Source organism: Taurulus bubalis, assembly GCF_910589615.1.
Source record: "Taurulus bubalis genome assembly, chromosome: 12".
NCBI lineage: Eukaryota > Metazoa > Chordata > Actinopteri > Perciformes > Cottidae > Taurulus > Taurulus bubalis.
The window spans coordinates 1,182,716-1,200,363 of record NC_136600.1 but is presented as its reverse complement, the minus strand read 5'-3'; the positions used below and the strand labels follow the sequence as shown (position 1 = coordinate 1,200,363).

The window sequence follows — 17,648 nt, the reverse complement described above, 5'->3', positions numbered from 1 at the left end:
TTAGAAATGTAAACTGCTTCATCAAAAATAATTCTCTGGGCAGATAATATGGCCAATATGTTCTCATCTTCACATTAGACATGAAGTAGACATTGCCCATCAACTTTGACTGTTTGAGCACCAAGCAGCGGAGCTCCCTCTCCTCCCTGAGCCCGTCTGGTGGCGTTTGGTGCAGCAGGTCTCAAAGTCTGCTGCACCTAACACTTCCTTTTCCGATGTTGATGAACGTAGTATTATTATTCGGTCATATGTCATATTGACAGCAGCATGTACATGTGCTGCTATTGTAGCACATGTCATCATGTGATGTCATCTGCAAAGTAGTGTGCATGTGTGTTGTGTTGCAAGTGAAGCATTGGACACTTTGAAATCTGGTATTAATTATTTTGTAAAAACTCTGAGTGAGACATTTTGCAGTTGAAAAGTCAATTGCAAAATGTCTCTGATGGAGTAACTATGGAGGAAGACACTGTTTCTAAATGACCTCGGCTGACCGACACCTTCACCGATTTATCTGCACTAAGCTAACGCCGTCTGGTCTCGCGCTACTATGAACCCCTGCGTCGTCACCAGTGTTGGGGTAGTTACTCAGAAAAAGTAACTCGTTACCCCCAACACTGGTCGTCACACACTGCAAAGGCACAAGGCCTCAAACCAATATGTTCCTCCAACCTACTCCTCCATCTTTGTTGACATTTGTATTTAATATGCCGGACAGGAAGGAGCTTCTTGGCAGAATCACTCTTGAATGAGAATGGAGTGAACGATATCTTACTTGGCAGCGATGTGTAGTAGACTTCTCTTCACTCGTCCAAAGGCGTAGTTCACATCAAACTTGGAGTTGAGCAGTAACTCTGAGACTGACCTTTTAGAGACATGACGGAACAAGTAAATCCTTAGTCTCTGTAGACAACCACCCAGATCCCCTAAACCTTGAAACGCATGCAAGAAGAAAGACTACAAGCAAAAGCACAAGTGTGACACAAAATATGCATTCTTGATCGAGCACCAACACACTTCTCATGCTTTCCGGTCTGGTTTGATGCTTACCTGTGCTGGTCAGCCATGACCATTGGCATAAGTGTGTATACTGCAGTTTCATTGTCTGTAGAAGGAGACATAGGATATATTATAAATATATTAGACTTGAACTGAACAAAACACATGGGAACAAACACATATCACACACACCATCAGTACCTGGACTTCAAAGACTTTAAACAATTGTTTGGAGATAAATGTTTCTAGAAAACCTACAACTTAAAATTGTAATCAAAACACGATTAACATAAATAACATAACCCACTTGAACCTGTAAAAATCCCATATGGTCTATGGCAGATATTGCCATACAAACTGTATAATTCACTTCTTCATTTACTCATAACCAGTAACACAACTCACATTATACTATGTTATTATAACACCAACATTATTCAAATAGCCCTAGTGGTTGCAGAGATATACCTTTTTTAGTTTGGCTATGACATTTTCGAGCAGAGGCCTAAAAATAGGCAGGTTTTCAAAAGGATAATTATTGACATACTTTAATTTACAAATATTAGCAAACTAATCTCAAAACTCAAAAAAAACTTGGATTCAATAATTCTGTGAAAATTACAGCAACTAGCTGGAATACTGATCTAACAATTGCTCCCTTCAAGACCTCTGGATAGGAATGATTAAAAACATATTTGCCAATACAAACCTCAGTATGATTCATTACAAAACCATCCATAAAACAAATATAACTCAATATAAAATTGACAAAATGGGACAGAAGGACAGAGACACCCCAGGGCGTGGTCTGGTAGGATGGGTTGAGGTGTGCTTTTGTACAGCAACAACAGGAGGTGAGGGCCAAAGAGATGCTCCCAGGGATTCTGCTGTCAAAAGCTCAAATGCACAAGAATATTTGGAGAAAACAATCATTCATGACGTGGAACGATGCCATTATGTATGATGTTGTATTCACAAGATCAATAGATGAATATATTTACACTGCCTTACAGCCTCCACTGTGACGCCCCTGGGTGACCCCATTACAGCCTCCACTGTGACACCCCTGGGTGACCCCATTACAGCCTCCACTGTGACACCCCTGGGTGACCCCATTACAGCCTCCACTGTGACACCCCTGGGTGACCCCATTCTCCAGACTTCCGGGTTACCTTCCGGGAGCTCCACAGTCCTCGCCCGGCGGAGGGAGCGGGTCAGCCGACTGAGGTGTGCGTTTAGCTGCTCCATCGCCCGGTCCATCATAGGCTGTCCACCGAGAAGAGAACCGGGTTATGCCTCGCTAACAGCGGTGTGTTGTTCCTGGGCGTCGTCCATGGGCGCCGGCAGAAGGGGAGCCGCTTCCCGTCTTCGAGACACACAGACCTACAGCAACGTTATCGCACCGCCTCACATACTTCCTGTTGTGATGACGTGTGAGCGCTATGCATTGTGGGTGTTGTTGTCGAAGGCCATCCGAGAGGAACCGCGCCTATCCTGGGAAGCAGACGAGAGCAGGCGGAAGCAGCAGGGGGCGCTCTGGTCTGACAGTCTTCTTCTTCTTTTTCTTCTTCTTCTTCTTCTTTTTCCTTCTTCTTCTTCTTCTTCTTCTTCTTCTTCTTCTTCTTCTTCTTCTTCTTCTGGTTTTACGGCAGTTGTTATCCAGTTTATTGGTGCATTACCGCCACCAACTGGTATGGAGTGTGAATCAGGATGTCTAGCATTTGCCCCATCAAGAAACAACACTACTAAATAAAATAACAAATAACAAACCAACTACAAAACAAAAAATAGTATATATATATATATATATATATATATATATATATACGTGTATATATATATATATATATATATATATATATATATATATATATATATATATATATATATATATATATATATATATATAGCTTCAACAAACCAAACCAAAACTAATCAACCATAAAAAAATCAACCGAAATAAATAAACCCAGGGCTCATATTCTCTCAATACTCCTTGTCATCCTAAGATACTGCAGTAGTGCTTTATAGCACTGGAGTCACCGTGCAGAAAACCACATCCCCCGTTCCCCTCCTTCCTTTCAGCCTCACACCTCTGAGTGTAGAATAATGTGTTCTGCCGTTTCTACTGCCTACACATCCTGTTAGATCCTGTTCACCTACTTGTAGTTTGCAGACCTCATTCGGATTTATTCATATGACTTGATATATTTATGTATTAATGTGCGTGTATCTGCTGTCCGTTGTTAAAATGTAGTCCAATTAAATTACTGTTTTTTTTACACTATACCTCAAAGAGTACCACAGAGATACCAACTGTCACGGTTTCGCCGTGTGACACACGCTTTTGCATGTTTTCACACGCACTCACGCCACACCACCAATTTCTCACGGCAAAAAAATTCTGATTTTGGGCCGAGGCGCGTTCGTTCCTTTTCTAACTCCCGACGATAGATGGCGCTAAGGAGCGCATCTGTAAACCTATTCGCTGCATAGACATCCTATTTACCCCAAAGAGTCCCGAAGTTAGCAACAGAAGAAGATTTTCAAACGGACACAACCGCGGGAGAAACTCAGGAGGAGCAGAGACTAAGGCAGACCTGGGCATCTTGCGGCCCGCGGCTCTCCCAGTCTGGCCCGCGTGACGTCAATCAAAAATGAAAAATAAATAAATAAGGTGCACGCCATGAATGCAATACAAACGGCACTGCTTTTACTTTGAAGGCGATTTATTTATGCTTATGCAGCCTCACTACGGGCAGTGTTGCCGACTTGGAGACTGAAGTGAAAGCGTATTGTGATGCAGTTTCTGTCGCGAGACCCCGCCTCCCAAGCAGCCTCGCGCTGCAGTCTCCGCCTCCAGATTGAACATTAATCGCGCAAAGCCGCCGCGGATCTGATCCACTATGCAGAGCACTTTAAGTCAGGATCACTTCTGGATTTGTATTCTTCTCTCAAAGAGGAGAACGTTCCTCATGAGGAAAGATGCTCAGAAGATGTTGGTTCTCTTTGGATCTACATGAGAACAAACATTCTAGTGATGAAGTTCAACAGATCAGATCCTCTCTCTGATACCTGTCAGCTGTCCTTCATCTCCACCTCATTCAACCAGACTTCATGCTCTTGTTCAAGCAACACAGACTGGACTGAGGAAGAACAACTGAACTGGAAAACATCAAAAGCACTTATTGCTTTTGTTTAAAGTTAATAAATTGCTGGTCTTTAACATACATATTTAAGGTAAGGTTTAAAACAAATTACTTATTTTCATAGCCTTATTGTAACATGTATTCTTACCAGTAGCAGCTCAAAACCATACAATTTACAGTTTTTTAATAAAGTAATAACATTCATATTGAGTTAATTGAATTAAGTTCAGACTATTGGTTCGGCCCTCCACAACGGTCCAAATTTCTCATGTGGCCCCTTGGGAAAATGAATTGCCCACCCCTGGACTAAGGTATGTTCATGACATGTGGTTCCCAAGCGCTCTTTGGTGACGTGGTTGATTACGTTACTGTCATCTGTCCATCATCGTATAAAGACCGCCCTGACAACCGAACTTCCAGACCTCAAATGTTGTGGGCGGGGCTAAGTTCGGCTGGTACCAGGCTACATCTTTAGCATTCCACCCAAAAATCCACTAGAATGCATGAAATAACATCTACTTCAACCAAAATGTCCTGGGGGTGGACCATCAGCTATGTCTTTGCTTCACAGAATGTAACCAATGTTGTCCATCTCCAGTAGGCCGCCCCTATCAATGACTTTGGGCCCCACAAACCACCAAAATGCAGGGTACAACATGGGGACAACATGGGGACAACATGGGGACAACATGGGGACAACATGGGGACAACATGGGGACAACGCCAAATTAATTCAAATTTCCTGATATTTGAGCCACCAACGTGTGTCGCTGTGTGCGAGGCAAAATTTTGGTCACCCCCGACAAAATCTCACTCCAAGGTTTTTTGGAAAGTTGGCAGCTCTGGTACCAGTACACACAAATATGACTTTGTTACAGTCATGAGTAAAATAAATGAGTTACCTCGACCCCTGATTGTATGCATTAGTTCTGGGCACAAACATCACAAACAAGGACCACAGTTAGTACATTTCTTCTTTTAATTGAAGGTAAAGGCACCTCTAAACCATCAAAAAGAGAACAGGACATTAAAAAACCGTTGCGTTTGGTCTCGTGAAAACATAAGAGCAAAAGAGCATCTGTTCAATGATAAGTCAACATGGCTTTAATTGAGCCTTTAAATGAATGCCAGCGTAGCATTATTTTTCCTTTATAACACGGTAAGATGCCCAGGTTTAGCTTTGTGGAATGTGAACGGTGAGGCTTTCTTGCGCTGGTGGTGGAGCGTTTCTGTCTCTTTGGAGCGTTGTTCCGGGTAGACGTACCACATGACGACACCTGAGGGATTGATGGAGAGCGTAAACTCTGTGGTGGCCTTCAACCCCGTCAGAGTTGAGCCAGTAAACACATCATAGGCCTAAAAGCAAGAAAAGGACATATTGAAGAGGGAAAAAGACACGGTCATTTACAATGGATGATTTTAGCCACATTTTACCAAATCAATTTTTAACTACTATAGATATATAAATAGAACGAGTATTTCTTTTATTACTGGGGAATTTCACTATAGGGCAGTTTGGAGTAAAAAAGACCAGATAAAACTATGAAGTACTTTTAAACAGAGGTTTTACTGTACGTACATGACAGCAGTTAATAATCTTGCCGACGTTTTGTGTCTTCATGTTTGCCATGTTTGAATTAAGGTATTGTAGTATTCAGGCACGAGTCAGTATGACATGGATATATTTGTCATTCATTTCCCTATAACCATGATGCAGTCAAGACACATTTCAATAAGAGATAAACAAATTAATGTTATGTTTTCTATCGTTTGGTCATCTATTTTTCTATCCAAGTTGTAAGACATTTGTATTACATTCATGTGCACTCGTCTTTGTGGTTTTTTACATTCCAGCACCCTGGACCAGATAGCTGGAACCAGACATGACATTTCTTCTTGATGAATGGTAAATGGACCATACTAGTAGAGCCTTTTTCTAGTGTTCTGACCACTGAATGTAAATAATTAATGGATTAATGGATTAGTTTTCCCACAAAATAATCTAACATTTCAACCAGTTCAGTCCAAAAGAGGCACAAGAGGGGGAACAAACCTCATAGTTGCCAGCATTGTATTTGAGTTTAGCCAGAGAGGAGCGGTAGAGGAAGGGCATGTCTGTCCGTCGACTCAGGAACACAAGGGCACTGGCTGAACGAGACAGAGGCCTCCAGTAAACTTCAACACGATTCTTCTCCTGTGAAGCAACACATGGTCACACACCTCAATGAAAGATGAGCCTGATCCTTTCTTTACAGTACTTACCTGTGACCCACTGTTGACGATCACATTAGTATTATTATTATGTAGTATTTCCCAGCCTTGTTGGTTCACTATAACTAAACCTATGGTCCAGTCCCAGTGTCCCCTAAACCCTGAACCCTCACCTCTAAGTGGTTGAGTGTATTGTGGGCAATTGTGTATTTATTTTATACTTTTTATTCACTGATTTGAACATCTTCCTCACGAGATGAGAAGTCATTTTAAATGATCTATTCACTCGTTTTAGTCTAAACGAAATGTTTGATGAATGTAAATAAATATGATATATCATTTCTGCTTGATTTCATGTGTTTTTATGTTCCATCTTTAATCCGTAACGTTGTAGTGTAAAGGTATTTTATCACGTGCCTCTTTTTTTAAGTCTCCATTCTTCCATGGTAACTGCGTGTTTAACGTCACATTGCTATGCATTGTGGGTAATTCCCTTGAGCAAAGTCAGCATCTAATGCTGACTTAGGGAAAGGGATCATAAAGGACTCAAACGTCTGCCAGATGCTCAAGCGCTCCACGATGTGACAGTGGGATAGAACCAAACCCTCACGGAGTAGCGGGAGCCTCAAAGTCTGTGAGTCCTTCAGGTGGAGATGGGATTGAGCCTCCGTCTCAATAATGATAATGACCTGTAAAAGACGTCTTCCCTGGACTCCCATGGGGTCCTGGTTTATGGCAACGGCCACTTTGTTTTGCAGGATGGCCCTTGCACCGTTGTCCAGGTTTCGGAGGTCATTGGACATGATGAGAGGCGCCGCCAAGACGGCCCACAGAGCCATCTGAGAGCGAGCCTGGTCCACACTAAGACCAAAGTTTCCAATGATGAGCTGAGGAGAGATATCACAAGTGTGGAGGCATTATAACTCAATGAATATACAGCAAGCAATCATTGCTTACATGCTTAGAAATTATTGAAATTCAAATTGATCATTAAGTAATATAATAAAAATGACCACAGCTAGAAGCCAGCAGTGACTAATATTTACACTTATAATAATGTAACTTAGATCTTGCAGAGTTACCTGCATGTACTACTATGTGAAGTGACTTGAGGTGTGTCCACAGCGTTTCCTCAATGTTCAAAATACTCTCGTCCATAAACTACCATTTGAACATTACCCTCAGGATCTTATCTTGGGTTCTGAGAATGAAGACTGATAGGCAAGGAGGTCCTCAGAGAGCTTGGACCCGACTGTCAGTGCACACTGAGTCAGACCAACATGGAGCTGGAGGTCGGGTGGGAACAACAGCTTTGTGTGGCTAAAAGGCCTAAACAGTGGAAAAGGTATGTGGCTATAGTCACAGTGAACGGATGACTTTCGCTAAACTCTGTCCAATATACAAGCAACCTGTACGTCACATGACTTCTGTATACTAGTCATGCAATCGGACAGTGTGAACACAAACAAACAAAATGCAAAAAAAAAAAAGTATTTACTATAGTTTGGAATAGGACCATCTTGGCTGTGAACGCACCTCGAGAGACAACAGTTAGGGTTGTGATTGCCTCTATGACCAGTTGTGTAATGTCTTATTGTACAGGATCAATAATGAAGACTCATCCATCGTACCATGTCAGGGTCATTCCATCGGCCAGGCCCCGCGGCCGGCTGCAGATCATCCTGGTTCTTGGAGAACCACTCAAGGATGCCTTGCACACTGTCCCATGAGTCCTGGATATCGTAGTAATTCCTCCACAGGTGACAGATATCACCCAGCAAAGAGTAGTTCACCTGGGAGGACCAGGGAGAGAGACTTTAAAAAGATTATGGACCTTTATATGTAAATATGTATGCATGTATGTATGTATGTATGTATGTATGTATGTATGTATGTATGTATGTATGTATGTATGTATGTATGTATGTGTATTTGTATGTATGTATGTGTATTTGTATGTATAGTATGCGTGTATGTGTGTGTGTAGGTGTGTGTGTGGGTACGTTTTTATGTAAGCATGCAATATAACCTAAAAGTTGGCCAGGGGAAGACACCTCCTCCGACCCCTCAAAGGATTTATTTTACAAAAAGGACTTTCTCTCATTCCTCATTCTCGCTTTGCCTCTGTTAATAATCCTGCAATAAATATCTAAACTGCATTTAAAGCAAGTTACCTGAGAGTTTATCATATGAAAATAGTGAAGTGGTTCATGGTTGTAAAAAGCTAAGCACTACTACCGTCTGCCAGACACCAATAAAGTTGTGAACGGTTACTCTAGTTCCTTGTCCACTAAACAGACCCGTATAGCTTATTGCTAGCTAAAAACTAGCTTATTGCTAGCTAAAAACTATCCTGGCACCTCTGCAAGAACAGTGTGTGTGTGTGTGTGTGTGTGTGTGTGTGTGTGTGTGTGACTGCGTTTGTGACTGTGTTTGTGTGAGTGTGTGTGTGTGTGTGGGTGGGCATAATGTAATATTTAGTTTAAATCAATGATTTTGGTTGCAGATATTCCAGAAGTTTTAGTTCTGGACTAGGTTGGGAAATTATAACAGCGCATTACGGAATATGTGCGATGCCTTTATTGGCCCACGTTTCTTTTTGCACAGATAATCAGGATTGTTCCAGGTGGTCAGAGTTTTGCTATCGTAAATGTTTTGAAACAAGGATGGGGTGAACCTTATGTCATTGGATTGATTGGGATGGACCTATTTGAAAATGTATTAAAGTTGAGTTGCCAGAGAGTAATGGAAATGCGTGACCAGTTAAATTATTGAACATAAATACCGTAAAAGTTGGGTTACAAGCCGCTACTACCTTCGGTCAGTGTCCCCGTTAGCTCCCGGTTGTAGCCAGCTAGCACTCCACGAGCTCCCCGACAACCACAGAAGGTAGCGGGACCAGCCCCGGCTCAACACCCGACCCTGGCAGAGGGGACGCGGGCAGTAGCAGCAGCAGCGGGGAGCTAGCTTGCTACAGCGGGGACACCCATCGGAGGGAGGAGCGGCTTGTAACCCGACTTTTACGGTAATAAGAATATCGTCATTGAACATCCAAGTCCCAGTGAGTCATTAGCTGGTGTGTGGATGACGCTCACGTTTGGGGGAAGGCCTCCAATATAGACCGGCCAGCTACAGGAGTAGGCTATCGGTCTGCCTGTGGCGTTCAAAGCCTTGGACATCAGAGGGTAACCTGTGGGGCACAAGACAACGCTTCATAAAGTCCACATCTCCTATGGCATATTGTACTTAAGAATTTGAGGGTTTCAATGACTTCATTCCTTGCCAGTATGCTCTTACCCAGCATGTGTTCTACAGGATTTGAGGAACATCCATCAAACTTTAGATAGTCTACCCCCCAGCTGGCAAAGGTCTGGGCATCAATGTCGATTTTATCCAGCGTGGTGCCGGGGAATCCCATACACGTGTGAGTGCCCATGTCTGCATAGATGCCCAGCTTCAATCCACGGTCATGGATATACCTCGCCAGTTTTGCAATGCCGCCTGGAAACCTAGAGACAAAAAAGCACAAACTATTATTTTACAAGTAGCTCGTTCAAACAGGACCCCCGAGAAGAGGTGTCATTATATTAGTCAAACCTTGTTTGTCCTTAAAGGGAACATTTGCCATCTGGTATGTGGATGTCCAATCAGTGTAGACCAGCGAAGAAATTTACACTTTAATTAAACTGGACAGAAACAAAATAAGTCTCAAAAAACGTGGTGGCTGTTCCAACAATCAGGAACTCTGCTTTGGTCTCAACAAGTCTTGAGTCAGACGTGACCGGCTGCCTCTCTGTCGTCCGGCTGCCTGACTAGCTCGCCAGCGGCTAGCGCTCCTTCACAGGCAGACCATGGAGTTTGAAAAAGCTGTCATGCATGGTAACGCATTCACGGCCCTCTCTCTCTCTAAAACCCATCTGCTAACGTTGGTCAACATACAGTTAGTTGTACACGAAAACAGGCCGAGCACACAAGGAAATGTGTGTCTGCTGCTCTCTGTCGGTTTCCTTCAAACTGACTGACAGAGCGTCCCCCCGGATAGTGTTCAAACTTTCATTTAGAACATGTGAACTGTTGTATCTGTTCAATTTGGCCCCCACAACCATGCTGTCTTCTTAAACCTAACTTCCTGTGAAGACAAAAGTTTATTTTGAAAAGACACGCTGTCAATGCGACGTGACAAACACAAGAGGGCTCCAAAGAGCTCATAGTCTGACGCTTATTTCCACTGACCAGGCGGCGTTATAGGACGCATTGCTGTGAGAATGTGTTGCAAATAAATGCAAATCAATTCATGTTAATGGAACATAAAGTGAGACAAGTAGACCAACCTGGAGGGGTCCGGCTGCAATCTCCCGTGTTCATCTCTCACCCGGGACATCCAGCAGTCATCTATGATCACATACTCATAGCCCAGCTCCTTCCAGCCATCTTCAGCCAGTCGGTCAGCCATGTCTCTGAACAGGTCCTCCCTGTGCCATGCATGAAACACATTGAAATACCTTTTAAGTCCCAAGAGCCTGTTATTCTCACAGTAAACCCAAAACATATGTATAAATATTCTTCACCTCAGTGGTGTGGAAGTAGCTACCGAGGGTCTCACACTTTCACTTCAAGTGGCATCAACAGCAAAATGATTGACTATGTTCATTTAAAAACTGTCTCCATCTATCTTTCAAAACGTTAGTCATCAACCGTCATTGCAATGTAGCCTGGCATGAACGTCATGTTCACACTCCTCAAGCTCTGAAGCATGAGGTTTGCCTGGACGCAGGAGTCATTGTTCTAGCCCGTTCTATCAAAACCGCAGCACTACCTTATCTTGTGGTTTCCTACTCTGACACAGTCTCCTCTTTTTCTCTCCTCCAGCAACTGAGTGTACTTTCTTAGTAGATTGGTTTATAACTCAGTCCCTTATCTTGTCAGCGATTAAAGCTTCAATATATCCCAAACCTGATGCAGTTCTCCGGGTCATCTTTACAGTCAATATCACAGCGAAAGCGTTCCCAGGCCATCCATCCCATAGGAGGAGTCTTCAGCAATCCGTTGTCCAGGCCAACAGTCAGTGAGATCAGGGCAAGGAGCTGAGTTCCTGCTAAGGGCCCCATTTCTAAACAGAAGAAACGTGCAAATTAAACATTTACTAAATATGTACTCACACGCACAAGCAGACATACAAAGTGTTACTATGTTAATGTTTTTTGAAAAGGCAGTGTATTTTTTTTTTTAAATCGAACACTTCTGATTCCAACATTTGTGTGTATTGCCCAGAATGTTCAAAACTGACAGCTCTAACACTCTCACTCCTACTTTACATGACACTTCAACTGCTTTGTCCTTTGCAGACGATGACGTTGCAGCTGCTTTTGCTTTAGTTCCTCAACTGCTAGTTCTACTTCTCTCAGGGTTGCATACAGACCTTGCTCTACGACTGTGGCTCAAAACGATCTCAACGGTGTTAAAGTTCAAGTTGAAACTGATATTTCAGTCACGACACTGATTTGACCTGCTTTCAGATCTTACACTTGAAATGACACCTGAACTTCTTTAAATGCTCAACACTGACACTTAAACTACTTTAATGGGTAAATGCTTCAACTTCTTCAACGAACACCCCGAGCGTGGGTTCCCTTTGGGTTCCCCGGCTTCCACCCACAGTCCGAAGACATGCAGCTTAGGTTAATTGAAGACTCTAAAATTGCCCGTAGGTGTGAATGGTTGAGTATATGTGCCCAGTGATGAACTATGTGAATCTGCTTTTAACCTGTGATGCATAGTTATGACATTTTATTGTCTTTCTATAATGTATTATGTGCCCGGCCTCATCACTACAGCACTGTTAGCACTGTTTCAAATCAGTTTATCAGTTTACAAGGAAGCTCCACACACAGGGCCTCGTTAAAGCTTTGGGAGATCACCTTCCCTGGACAACCCTGGCACCGGTGCTGACAGAGCCAACCGTGTTTATCGGTTGGGGAACCGGAGGCTGGGTTCTATGCTTCCACAACGACGCTGTCAGAGTTATCAGCGGTAACCGTCTTATGAGAGCAGTGCAGAGCGGTGGTACTAATATGCACTAAAGGGAACGCAGCCGGCTGGCTTTGTCAGCAAATCCCGGAGAAGCTCTGATAACAACACAGAGGGAGAGAAACGTTATTCCCTGCTGAGGAAGACATCACTCCACTATCTTTACAGAGTTAATAGTTGTTTGAGGAGATATTAATGCTCTGAATGCTGTATGAACCTTTAAGTTCATTTATCTTGAAAACTTATGAATGTGCTAATAAACTGTGGCTCAGTGGTAGAGCAGGGTCGTCCTTCAATCAGAGGATCGGTGGTTCGATCCCCGACTCCGCGAGCCCATGACGATGTGTCCTCGGGCAAGACACGTAACCGCAATTGCCTACGGTGTTCATGCAGCAAGCTGTTGCAACTCCACTGTACTTTGTCAAAACTGTTCCAAAGTTAACATGCTTTATGAGAGGCATGGCTGGAAGACTTCTGCATGCCAATATGAACTCATAGTCAGAGCGCCACCTACTGGGAAACTATGGCAATTTGAACTAGAAATAAAGGACGAAAATGAAAATGGCCGACTTCTGGTACGGTTTAGAGCATGGTCCCAAGAGAGTTATTTTTAAGTGTATATGTGGTACATACGCCTATCAAATATTGTATATCTATGTTGAACGTACTGCAAGGGCTGCTTTGTTGAATTTAGTTGAATTTACCCCTAAGAAGTTAATGGGTCCTTTTCTTTTGAACACAATGAGATACAAACAAGCTTTTGATATATTTTTATGAAATTGAACCTTTAATTATCCACAGAGAATTTTGTAAAAATCGAAGCCAGCGTTTAGGAAGATTTGAGGAAAAAATTGTTTTTATCAAAATTCAAAATGGTGGAAATTCTAAGTAGGCGGACTGTAGTGCGACCACGTACTTTTTTGTAGAGCAGACACAACCGGACATGTGTGCCAAATTTCAGGCGCTATCTGACTTCCTGTACGGTTTAGAGCATGGTCCCAAGAGAGTTATTTCTAAGTTTACATGTGTTACATATTCCTAGCAAGTTTCATACATGTAGGTCAACCGTAGCGCTGGGGCTGATTAATTGAATATTTGTAGGGGGCGCTATCGAGCCGAAGTTCCAGTTTTGAGTCATTCAAGTCATATCAGGCAACTACATCTTTGCCTTTAAATGTGTGTGCCAAGTTTAGTTACGTTTCGAGCATGCTTAGTCCCTCAAAAGTACCTTCGTTGTTGACCGCGAAGGATGGGGCGCCACGGCAACAGCGTTACACAAAAATCAAAAGCTTTAGGGGCTGACATCATGAAAGTCTTATGTTTGTCTAGAAGTAATTGGAAGTTGATCTGATTGACCGACTAAGAGAAGCAAGCCAAAGTATAGAAATATTTACTTCATGTTGCCATTAGGTGGCGCTATGACTCTAATTAAAAATTAGACTGCACATGTCTTCAGGCCTGGAGGCTGATCAGACATGTGAAACCTGGAAAGGATCTTATCATGTGGAGTCGAGTTACATCGGTTTATTCGGTCATGGCGAAGGATCGAACTTCTGCGATGGACCGACGCTACGCCGTTCAACGGATCCTTACAATCTTCAAGGTGATGCATTATCAATGTCTTAAGTCTCTTCCGACGCATTTTGAGAGGGATCTGAATAATCTGTGAGGAGCACGGTGTACAAGTAGAAAACATGTAACTTCCTGTTGCCTCTAGGTGGCGCTATGACTAGGATGAAAATTGATCATATGGATGTCTTCAGGGTCAGGAGGTCATGGCATATGAGAAATATGGAGTAGATTCCATCATGTACGGCCGAGTTCAAGCAACTTCCATTTTCATGGAAAATGGTGTCTCTTTGCCACTGCTCTGCGCTCACATAGTTCGATATTTTGAAAATCCTTTGATAACTTTTCCCTGCAAAGGTCTCAACATCATATTGCCCGAATGTGAAATCAATCGTGTGTAATCTCTAGGAGGAGTTCGTCAGAATACAACGCCTGAAAACAAGGAAAATGCACAAATTGAGCGATTCACTGCAGCGCCCTCTAGTGTTTGAATATTCTGAAACAATTTGGGTACGTTAAGGGACACGATGTTGACATATGCTACAAAGTTTGTGAAGATAGGCCAAGTAATTAGGAAGTTATGTGTATTGACATATTGAGCCACGCCCCTAAGAGGTTAATTGGTTAATAACTTCTGAACGCAATGAGATATCAACAAAGTGGGAGATATCATTTGATCACATTGAGCCAATGATGATCCACAGAAAATTTCGTAAGAAACGGACCCAGCGTTTAGGAGGAATGGGCAAAAATGTGTTTTTACAAAATTCAAAATGGCGGAAAATCTAATTAGGCGCATTTTAATTTCACGGATGAGTTTTTTGTAGAGCAGTCCCACCCGGACATGTGTGTAAAATTTCAAGTCAATCGGCCATAGTTGGCAAAAAGCGTAGCCTTTCTGCCTAAAGGGGGCGCTATAGAGACATTTTCTCAGACTTTTGGTCGACACTCAAATTATATTAAAATTTTCGCCGAGTCTGATGGGTGTGCAAAGTTTGAAGAATGTAGGTTTATCCCAAGCACCTCTTTTCCCTGCGCATAGGTCGGGAATAATAATACTTAGCATTTCAATAGGTCCTCGATCTGACTACGTCAGTACTCGGGCCCTAATGAGATCATATGAGTTTATATAATTAAATTGGGATTAATATGAGATTGTAAAGTGCTCTTAAATTGTCATTTGTTATAAAGTCTTATTGCAGTAGGCAGGAATGATCTCCTGTGTGGAGAGTGCTCTGCTGTCCCTGCAGTAAACAACATTTAGATCACAGGGAACGCAGCTTTGTAGATTTAAAAAAGATTACATTATTTTACACAATCCATGTTTAGTGTGCTTCGTACAACATTAAGAGTATATGACATCTTGGCCAGAGAAGAAATGTTACCAAGCAGCTGTGAGACAGAGAACACTCAAGCAGCTGAGATCTGACTAAACACATACCAGTAATACAGTTTAATCAAGAGTTTTACATTGCTGAAAAGCCATTATTCCAACTGTGAAATGTCTCTTACCCGTTTACCTGAAATTTCACGGCTGATCTTAACAGTCAGTTCTGTGAGTGCAGGCACATGACTTCCTCCTCTGCTTCCTGGATTGTTCCCCTGAGCTGCAGCGTCTATCTCTTCCTGTTCAGGTAAACTGAGGTCACGTGACTGGCTGCTCTGTGTCACATGATGAAACGGGTTGAAGAGGCAGAAAGTGGTCTTTTGGTGTTGCAGATTGTTTATGTACATTTGTATTTATTATTTTTTGTATGTATGATGATGGTGTTACATTAGTATCAATGGTTGGGACTAATCATATAATAAAAAAACACATTGTGACCATAACAGCCATGCTATAAATTAATTGAAATACATAAAGTTTGAGAAAACTGAGAAATAGTTGCATTGGGAACATGTAAAGAAAAATAGTTCAGTGGCTAATGATGAAGTTGTTAATTTTCTCTCTTTAACGGCACCAAGGACACAGAGTTAGAATTCCGTTGTATTTTTCAGTTTTCTTTTTCTAGGGTTCACCCTGAAAAGCTGGTTTGGCAAGATTCTGTCACACTCTGCTTAACATAATATATCAACACATGTTATCAATAGAGCGGTTAAGGAGGGGCTCTGGTTAAGGAGGGGCTCTGGTTAAGGAAGGGTTTTGGTTAAGGGGTTCTGGTTAAGGAGGGGCTCTGGTTAAGGAAGGGCTCTGGTTAAGGGGTTCTGGTTAAGGAGGGGTTCTGGTAAAGGAGGGGCTCTGGTTAAGGAGGGGTTCTTTGTTAAGGGGTTCTGGTTAAGGAGGGGTTCTGGTAAAGGAGGGGTTCTGGTTAAGGAGGGGCTCTGGTTAAGGAGGGGTTCTGGTTAAGGAGGGGCTCTGGTTAAGGAAGAGTTTTGGTTAAGGGGTTCTGGTTAAGGAGGGGCTCTGGTTAAGGAGGGGTTCTGGTTAAGGAGGGGCTCTGGTTAAGGAAGGGTTTTGGTTAAGGGGTTCTGGTTAAGGAGGGGCTCTGGTTAAGGAGGGGCTCTGGTTAAGGGGTTCTGGTTAAGGAGGGGTTCTGGTAAAGGAGGGGTTCTGGTTAAGGAGGGGCTTTGGTTAAGGAGGGGTTCTGGTAAAGGAGGGGTTCTGGTTAAGGGGTTCTGGTTAAGGAGGGGTTCTGGTTAAAGGGTTCTGGTTAAGGAGGGGCTCTGGTTAAGGAGGGGCTTTGGTTAAGGAGGGGTTCTGGTAAAGGAGGGGTTCTGGTTAAGGGGTTCTGGTTAAGGAGGGGTTCTGGTTAAGGAGGGGTTCTGGTTAAGGGGTTCTGGTTAAGGAGGGGCTCTGGTTAAGGAGGGGCTTTGGTTAAGGAGGGGCTCTGGTAAAGGAGGGGTTCTGGTTAAGGGGTTCTGGTTAAGGAGGGGTTCTTTGTTAAGGGGTTCTGGTTAAGGAGGGGTTCTGGTAAAGGAGGGGTTATGGTTTAGGAGGGGTTCTGGTTAAGGAGGGGTTCTTTGTTAAGGGGTTCTGGTTAAGGAGGGGTTCTGGTTAAGGAGGGGTTCTGGTAAAGGAGGGGTTCTGGTTAAGAAGGGGCTTTGGTTAAGGAGGGGTTCTGGTTAAGGGGTTCTGGTTAAGGAGGGGTTCTGGTAAAGGAGGGGTTCTGGTTAAGGGGTTCTGGTTAAGGAGGGGTTCTGGTTAAGGAGGGGTTCTGGTTAAGGGGTTCTGGTTAAGGAGGGGTTCTGGTTAAGGGGTTCTGGTTAAGGAGGGGCTTTGGTTAAGGAGGGGCTTTGGTTAAGGAGGGGCTTTGGTTAAGGGGTTCTGGTTAAGGAGGGGCTTTGGTTAAGGAGGGGCTTTGGTTAAGAAGGGGTTCTGGTTAAGGAGGGGTTCTGGTTAAGGAGGGGCTTTGGTTAAGGAGGGGTTTTGGTTAAGGATGGGTTCTGGTTAAGGAGGGGTTCTGGTTAAGGAGGGGCTTTGGTTAAGGAGGGGTTTTGGTTAAGGAGGGGTTCTGGTTAAGGAGGGGCTTTGGTTAAAGAGGGGTTCTGGTTAAGGAGGGGCTTTGGTTAAGGAGGGGTTCTTTGTTAAGGGGTTCTGGTTAAGGAGGGGTTTTGGTTAAGGAGGGGTTCTGGTTAAGGAGGGGCTTTGGTTAAGGGGTTTTGGTTAAGGGGTTCTGGTTAAGGGGCTCTGGTTAAGGAGGGGTTGTGGTTAAGGGGTTCTGGTTAAGGAGGGGTTCTGGTTAAGGAGGGGTT

The 17,648-nt window shown here is 43.2% G+C and overlaps 2 protein-coding genes across 6 annotated transcripts in view; both read right to left on the bottom strand.

Moving 5' to 3' along the window:
* hace1 (HECT domain and ankyrin repeat containing E3 ubiquitin protein ligase 1) overlaps positions 1 to 2,262 on the bottom strand; it is a gene marked incomplete at both ends in the record, with an annotated part of 31,469 nt that extends 29,207 nt beyond the window's left edge. For 2 of the 4 annotated variants that reach the window (XM_079228157.1, XM_079228158.1), the window contains 3 exons: positions 776 to 865; positions 1,051 to 1,105; positions 2,172 to 2,259. In XM_079228157.1, coding sequence (XP_079084283.1) covers positions 776 to 865; positions 1,051 to 1,105; positions 2,172 to 2,259 — 233 coding nt within the window. Of the gene's footprint in view, positions 1 to 775; positions 896 to 1,050; positions 1,106 to 2,171 lie in introns of all 4 variants that reach the window. The other 2 variants (XM_079228155.1, XM_079228156.1) reach the window with 2 other exon arrangements.
* A 2,846-nt stretch (positions 2,263 to 5,108) lies between these two features.
* On the bottom strand, positions 5,109 to 15,549 carry LOC306744753 (alpha-N-acetylgalactosaminidase-like). Of its 2 annotated transcripts, none has more exons than XM_079227434.1 (9): positions 15,476 to 15,549; positions 11,313 to 11,469; positions 10,691 to 10,831; positions 9,657 to 9,868; positions 9,455 to 9,549; positions 7,991 to 8,152; positions 7,049 to 7,246; positions 6,202 to 6,342; positions 5,109 to 5,504 (listed from the first exon to the last, which is right to left on the bottom strand). In XM_079227434.1, exons 2-9 carry the CDS (start codon positions 11,465 to 11,467, stop codon positions 5,298 to 5,300), a joined length of 1,311 nt encoding a protein of 436 aa, XP_079083560.1. In that variant the 5' UTR covers positions 11,468 to 11,469; positions 15,476 to 15,549; the 3' UTR covers positions 5,109 to 5,297. The 2 variants fall into 2 exon arrangements, with proteins under 2 accessions (XP_079083560.1, XP_079083561.1); XM_079227435.1 differs by having other exon boundaries at positions 15,468 to 15,529.
* Positions 15,550 to 17,648: the final 2,099 nt, after the last annotated feature.